The sequence below is a fragment of the Triticum dicoccoides genome, chromosome 2A (genome assembly GCF_002162155.2).
Source record: "Triticum dicoccoides isolate Atlit2015 ecotype Zavitan chromosome 2A, WEW_v2.0, whole genome shotgun sequence".
NCBI lineage: Eukaryota > Viridiplantae > Streptophyta > Magnoliopsida > Poales > Poaceae > Triticum > Triticum dicoccoides.
In genome coordinates, this window is record NC_041382.1 from 778942669 (window position 1) to 778950726 (window position 8058).

Below are 8058 nucleotides of genomic sequence, written 5' to 3' on the forward strand. Positions count from 1 at the left end.
CACCCTCCCAAAATATGCCTTTTTTTTATGTTTTGCATTTTTTGATTTTTTTATATTTTTTTCCTTTTTTGCGTTTATACTCTCTTTTTTTTTTTGCTTTTTTTACCGCCCTGAGGCCGACCAAGCATTGTCAACCTGAAAATAACCAGTTCAAACAGTATGAGGCCGTCACAAAAGGCTGATCTGGATTCTCTAAATTGAAAGGGAGCTAGCGCGGACAATGCACAAACCTTCGTGGAACATGCGGATGATTTGAAAGCCATTTACACGCTGCCGCCTTCTTCATGCCCGACGTTGTCCGGCTGGCATACGTATGAGAAAGTTAGTGTTGGCACGACGTCGTAATCAACCAGTTACGACAACCAGCACGAGCGATGCGATGCATACCGTTAGGGACGATTAAACAGAAAAACCAAAATTGATGGCTATGTGATCCTATATAGTATGCTTAAATAAGATGGCTAACCTGAGCTGCGCTAGGCTGTCCACTGCTCGCACCAGCAGCAGCAAGGGCCTGCTCCACGGCCGGCGCCACTTGGCTCGGTATCCTGGAGACGTTCTCAACATCTTGGCCACTACCCTCCGTCTGCGGCGGAGCACCCATACCTTGCCCCACATTGAAACAGCTTGCGAAGGCGTCCAGGAAACCAGATTGGGCTGATAGGTTTTCGATTATGGTATCTTTGTCAAAGGCCGGGTCGTTGAGTAAGCCGGCGATGTCAAGATGGCGTACTGAGGCTTGTCCTCCACCATTGCCATACTGAGGCGACGAGGATGCCGAGATGTATCGCTGTATTACTGGAAAGTCCACATTCATCATCACGCTATTTATGCCACCCATCACCTTGGGGTTCAGCATGCACTTCTCAAACATTTTTGCAAAAGCAGCAGGATCCATTCCTAACCGAGCGGTTCCCTCGGACAAAAATGAGGCTCCATCCGGGCTGCTGAGCCAGGCGAGCATGCGGTTGGCGTGGACCTGCATGAGCGTGCATACATGCACGGACAGGAACTAAGATTCAGGTTGAAGTAACAGATCAAAAGCATTGGGTGCAAGCAGATTGTTCAGCATAACTAACAATTTCCCTTTTTTAGGGAACATAGCTAACATTCTATCGGCATCGATTCGAATCCAGAGCTTTTGCCACTCGAACCCTGCTCCTGTGATTAAAAGAACTCAGTAATACAGCGGCCAACTTTCTGAACAATATCATTGTCAATTAAAATAAAAAGATTTTATGCGGACTGAAACAATTGACAAAGTTCTTATGATATCTAAACTAGTATGACATCGTGAAATTACCCCTCTACTGATCCGTCTCAATTGATGGACAGGAAAAACTAAGTTGCATTTTAGTGTTGACCAAATATGTGCTAGGCCTTATAAGCAGGGGGAGCTGGAGTGTGTGTCAAATAAATAAGATGGCTTACCTGAGCTGAGGAGGTCACGAGCAGTTCATTAAAGTTGAATATCGCCAAGGAGTTCTCACCACCTTGTCTAGTCTGCGCCATACTAGCAGTGCTGCTTGCCATGGCCTCCACCAGGTCATATAGAGCTGCCAAGGCCAGGTCGCCGGAGAGCATGCCACTGGCATCGGCCGGTCCTCCATGGCTGAGCACGCTGTTGGCATCGACCTGAGCGTGCATACATGCATGGACAACAACTAAGATGCAGTCTGTAGTAACAACGCACGCGATGATGCATCCGGTTAAAGATCGAAGAGTAAGTGGAAGAGCCGCAATTAGTTAATGATTAAAGAAATAAGGCACATCTTCTGCTGCATTTTCGAAAACAAATCTCCTATATATATTAAACAAGATGGCTCACCTGGGAGCTCGGCTCTCCACTGCTCGCACCAGCAGCAAGGTTCGGCGACACTTGCTTCAGCGTCCTGGATACGTTCTCACCATCTTGGGCACTACTCTCCGGCGGCGGCGCACCGATTCCCTGTGCCACATCAGCATTCATAGTCGTCAAGGCTGGCGCGTTCTGCTCGAAGAAATATTGCATGAGTTCTGGGAGCATAAGCTCCAACATGACAGATTGGACTGTGTTGTTTCTAAATAAGCTGATCATGTCAGGATAGTCCCCATTCCGCGATGCACTGCTCATGGTAGCAATCATCTCAGGGTTCCGCAGGCACTTCTCAAATATTCTCGCACAAGCGACAGGACTCATACTATGCATAGCGGCCAGCTTCGATACAACAGCGGATCCTTCAGGGGTGTTGAGCCAGGAGAGCACAGTGTCGGTGTCGACCTGCATCTGCATGAGTGTGCATACACGCAGTATCAAGTAACAATGCGCGGCTATTACAGTTGATGAATGCATGAGTATTGTTGGTTAGCGGTACCTTAGGCAGTGGCTCACGGCTGACACCTGCATCAGAATTTTCTGCCTCTGCACCTCATATAGCAGAGGATATATAAGGTGTTGGCTGGAGAAATTGAGATATGGAAGAAAGGACATACAACGCAAATGGCATCATTCTAAGAATGGAAAACCTACATACGTACCGTGGCAATTTCCTGGCCCATCCGTTTGTTCAGCTATACAACTCACCATTTCTGGCACCATAAGCTTCATCAATCTAGAAAAGTTGGACCCGGTCCAGGTCTGACCATCGTTTCGCCCTACAATTTCATGCAATCTATTCGTGCAGGCTACAATTTCAGGGTTCTGGAGCAGCTTTTCAGTAGTTTTCTTCATAAGAGTTGCATACGTTTGAAATAACTTATTGTTTGCAATCATGCTGCGACCAACAGCCAAGAAACTGTCGCTCCATCCCTGCTTAATTATGTGATTAAAAGAACCGTCAATCAAGCAACATTAATTGCGTCCAATAATAGCAAACTCCAAGCCCACAACTTACGGAATATCATTGCGAAAAACAAAGATGCATATACTGGCTGAACAAATTGACAGTTCTTATAGCCTCTACACTACTACACGCAGTTAACTTAAAATTTGCCAATCAATTATAAAATTGGATGCTACCTATAAAGTGAATACACTCCGTAACAGTAGGTATTAGAGAATGCGTGGCTACCAAATTTACAGTACCCAGCCCGTAGAACAGGACGAATGAGGATGTTTTTTTATAAAATACACTCCCTCCGTTATATTATTCTTTTTAGAGATTTCAATATGGAGTACATATACATAGTTTAGAATGTAGATTCACTTATTTTGTTCAGTATGTAGTCCATATTAGAATCTCTAAAAAAGGATTATATTTAGGAATGGCAGAGTTGTACGGAGGGCTTACCTGAGTATTGGCGGCATGCCCACCACCAAATTGCATCATAGCTGCCATTGCTTGCAAATGGCTCGTAATATCTGATATCACTAGTTGTGCCACTTTAGAAAGGAGAAAGGCAGTAGGTTCAATCGACCCATATGCAGCAATAATCTCAGGGTCCTGAATGAACTTCTTCGCAAGCTCATTATAACAGCTGGATTTATTCCTGTTTGAGCCGCCAAATTGGCGTCGAACTGGTCGTCTGGCAAGCTTTCGATAGAGAATTGTGTTTCACCTTCAGAATTACGGCTAGGTCCCTGCGTGCATGTGTGGTTAAAAAGAATCAGCGCAAGTAAGTATACAGATGCTAGATTAATAATTAGTCTAATTAACTAAACAACGACAGTTTAGTTGCCACATCACTTGTAGCATGAGTGTAGTTAATTCAAAATAATTATTTCCAGAATGCAACAGTTACATAAACAATTAATCTACTACTTGATGGCCTCCTCGATGAATCCCTAGCTAGCAAATGTCGTGATTGGGTTCCTAATTAAACCATAATAGCTGGGTGCCTATGCCGGTAGGTATAGTATTATATTCCTTCCATCCTAAAATAAATGACTCAATTTTATACTAGCTTTAGTATGAAGTTAGTACAAAGTCGATCACTTATTTTGGGACAGAGGGAGTAGTATTGTGGGGAAAAAGGAAACAATAGTTAGTACTGACCAACCAACTTTTAATTACCTGAGATGGAGTATCTGTAGGGTCATCCACTGCGAGGGTAGGTGGTGCTCCAACAGCTGACATAGCATTGACATATGCAGGGTCGCGCTGCTCGCGCATAAGCATCAACATACCTCTAGCTAAAAGGCCCGTGGCATCAGCTTCCCCCTTCGCCTCCATCAAGACCTGGGCTGCCGCCTGGGAACGAGATGGACCCCCTCTCCAGGATTGCATACTGCGTTGCCAATCCAAGCTAAACCAAAATAATGACACATGATCGGGGAATTAGATGAGCGATCATGATCGCAGAACTTAGTTTATTTATAGGAAGATGAGCGATGCAAGTTGCAAGAACGTACGTTGTTCCATCTCCTGATGGTGATGGAGGGGCGATTGGGGTGGGCTTGGCTCGCCCGCTTTAGCTCTTCCTCTGCCTTCTGCACCTCCACGGGGCCGCAGTTCAAGCAGTCGAGGTGGTAGGTTGCCCTCTCGAGCAGAGGCATGTTCCCCTGCAGACCAACGTCCATGCCTACCCTGATGCCACCAATCTCAAGCTCCTGGATCTTTGGCAGCCCACCTTTTCCACATATCAGCTCTATGTTCGTGTTGATGTATCCCAACTCAGGGAACTCGTCCTCTTCGGCGATGTAGGACAGGCTGTTGTCCTCGCTGTGCAGGTAGAGGGAGCGGAGCGACGGCATTTGCCCGAGGATCTTGAAGTCCTCCGTCCTCAACATCTCCACCTGCAGCAACAGTTTGGAGAGTTTGGGGACACACGATTTGTGGATCCACGGCATCGGCCTGGGTAGGATGATCCCGAACAGCAGCAGCTGGCGGAGCTGCGGGGAGGGCACGCTGCCTTCCCAGCAGTCCAGGCGGAACTTATCATCTGCATCAGACCAGACCTGCAGGGCCTGAAGGCTCTTTAGTTCATGCAGAGACACCACTAGCACCTCTTGCATGCCGTTGTCCATCCCATCGAAATGGATTACCAGCACTCTCATCTTCTTCAGCTTCTGGAGTTCCATAGCGAAGTCCGGGGACTCGTCCACCGAGTGCAGCCACAGCTCTTCCAGGGACGTCAGCTCCCCTATCCGGCCCATCATCCTCGTGCCCTTGCCAGCACGCAGGCACCTCAGCTTCTTTAGATCCTCGACGAACACCGGTAGCACTTTCATGCCGGTCGCCCTCACGTCGAGGGTCTGTATGAGCTTGAGGCGTCCTATCTTCTTGGGGAGCTCAGCTACAGGCGTGCCCACAAGCCCAATGTACTCCAGCCCATCCAACTTGCCGAGGTGCATCAGTTTGCAATCTCCGGAGGATAAATCACAGCCCTCCAGATCTATTACTCGCACGCGCTTCAACTTCCGCAGTGCCGGAAAGCTACTACCGGTACACGTGCTGGCATAAAATGACAGCACCTCCCCGACTTGCAGTTCCAGTTCCTGGCTAGTGTTTTGGTCTTGGCCCTGGTGGATGGCTAATCTATGTATGGTTTGAGATGGGCTCTCCTGCTTCATGCCGAGCACAGTGGAGAAATTCTCTTTCTCACCACTTGAAAGGTCACGGATGAGGTCAAGCATCAAACTGTGAACCCGACAACCCCCTTGGCCCACGTCACGAGGGCTCACCGCCCACTGGATCATGCACCTATCTAGTAGCTCGATGAAATACTTCTCACCAGTCCCAAATGACCCATCAGGAACAAGGCCCTCTGCCACCCACCTCCATATCAACATATTCTTCTCGATCCAGTGGTCTTCCGGGAACAGGCTTAGGTAAAGAAAGCATTTCTTGATATCATAGGCGGGTAGAGCATAATAGCTATAAGACAACACCTTCCTTACGTGCTCGAAAGCCCCATCCTCCTTGTGCTCATCAAAACCAATTGACTCATACTCCCTATGCCACTCCTTGCTTTTACTCTTAGAAAGCAAGCTACCTATCATAGCGATAGCTATTGGCACTCCACCACATTTACGCAAAATTTTATCTGACACTATGTCAAATTCGGTATCATGGCTTTCAACCCCAACTTTAGCACAGAGTAACTTTTTTGAGTCCTCATGGCATAATGGTTCTATCTGGTAAACACCACCAACTTCTTCAGCAACTTTCAGGTTACGAGTTGTGGTGATGATTTTACTTCCAGCACTACTCTTAAAAATACCTTCAACAAGGTTCCATGTTACCTCATCCCATAGATCATCGATGACAATTAAACACCTATTCACACCAGGAGTCAAGAGGCTAGAATATTAATTATCATGAAAAATACCAACTTCAGTAAAACTAGAAATGCAGGTGAGAAGGCATGAAAGATAGGGATACACAGATATGCGGGAGTTACAAAGAGCTCAATCATGGTTTCTTTGCAGAATACTAAAATCATTTGTTGCAATAGCTTACGAAGAACTCAATAATCATGGAAATTGCTAATGAAGCTCGAGCTCCATGGAGCATGACATTTAAAAAATTCAAAGTTTTGTAGGTTCAAAAAATTGTTAAAAAACACACACACCCATGGATGTATACTACTTGCCCGGAACGTTTCATGGCGAAATACTGCTTTGTGCGGGCTACACTAAAATGACAAAATATGTATTTCTAGCACATGTACTATTGACCGTAAAAGTACATGATTTCTTGATAGAACTCACATGAAAACGTAGTTCATAAGGAATATTACACACATCTAGTATACATTTATAGGTAGTTGTCTGTTTATTTTTAGATTGTCTTGAAACTTAAAAATTGAATTTTAATATTTCAAAATTTTGGGCTCCATGCCAATAAGCCTAGTGTTTATCCGTAACATGGTATTATAAGAGGCATCACAATGAATCAATCATGTCATATTTATATATACAACAAGAAAATATAATCTTAAACTCGTACTAGAAATTAGCACTAGAGAACATTTACGGTCCACATGTAGGGCACTACCACAACAGATAAACACTTGTTAATTTTTTAATAAATAAATAATTACCCACCTAATTAGCGTATGAACTTGATCGATGAGATGCAATCTTTATAGTTAATTTATAATTCATTGTTTACATGTGGAAAACGAAAACATGCATTTATCAATTCATAATTTCTGTATTTATGTCATCCGTATATGTGGATAATATCCTATATATGTGACAGTTCATACAGTTGCATGGTAGACGAGAATATGTGTGTGTGTGTGTGTGTGTGTGTGTGTGTGTGTGTGAAAACTAACAGAAGGATCGATTGGTATGCGTACCTCTTATCCACGAGGAAATCTTGCAGCTGATTGGTTAGCTGGCGCTGGTCTGGTTCGTGACCATAAATCTCTTTGTGAAGTTCATCGAAGATGTTGGTCAGAATCTTCTTCGTGTCAACTCTCACGCCGATGGGAACAAAAGCTGCACAATCAAAATCCTCTTTCATCTTGTCATAAAGTGCTCGAGCAAGAGTGGTCTTGCCCATGCCCCCCATCCCGACAATGGAGACATGGTCGCCCTTGGACAGCATCTTGGTTAGGTCGGCGATTCCGCCGTCTAAGCCAACAGGGTTAGACTCCCTGATGTCCATGGCAAACATACGAGTGCCTTCTCTGTGTGTGGAAGTACTTTCCAGGGCACTCTTAGAAGGATACGTACCATGCTGGTGACGCAGCCTCTTAACCTCGATAAGTGTTTCCTTGATGTAGTTGTCCATCTGATGGTTAATAATCAGCTTGCTCGGTGCAGAAACAAGGGTGGCCTTGGTCTTGATCGACTCCATGCAAGCCATGAAGGAGTGGAGGCGTGTCTCGATGGCATGAGACAGCTTCCTGACCTGGCCGGCCCGGATCTTCTCCTGGGATTCAAGATGGTCCGGCGGGATGCCGGAGACATCCCCAAGAAAAGCGTGCATGCTCATCAGCTCGCCCTCGAGGTTCCTCAGCCCGTTCTTCACAGCCTTGTCCAGGCCCCACTCGTACATGAGCAGCTTCCCAAGAGAGGGCACAGCGGCACGAAGCACCGCTGCGCCGATCTCCAACGCCATGCTCAGGCGGTGGACTCTCAACCTCTCTTGCTAGCTTATCTCTCTCTCTCTCTCTCTCTCTCTCTCT

The 8058-nt window shown here is 45.9% G+C and overlaps 1 protein-coding gene across 1 annotated transcript; it reads right to left on the reverse strand.

Moving 5' to 3' along the window:
* Nucleotides 1-4288: 4288 nt before the first annotated feature.
* Nucleotides 4289-7991, reverse strand: LOC119358457 (putative inactive disease susceptibility protein LOV1). Its single transcript, XM_037624992.1, has 2 exons — nucleotides 7225-7991; nucleotides 4289-6197 (listed from the first exon to the last, which is right to left on the reverse strand). Exons 1-2 carry the CDS (start codon nucleotides 7989-7991, stop codon nucleotides 4289-4291), a joined length of 2676 nt encoding a protein of 891 aa, XP_037480889.1.
* Between the last annotated feature and the right edge of the window lie 67 nt (nucleotides 7992-8058).

What these genes read in the sequence shown, in the direction of transcription:
- LOC119358457 (XM_037624992.1), bottom strand. Translation starts at nt 7,991, where the DNA reads ATGGCGTTGGAGATCGGCGCAGCGGTGCTTCGTGCCGCTGTGCCCTCT. An exon ending in GATTTCCTCGTGGATAAGAG is followed by an intron (nt 6,198 to 7,224) that starts GTACGCATACCA and finishes TGGTGTGAATAG; the next exon opens with GTGTTTAATTGTCATCGATG.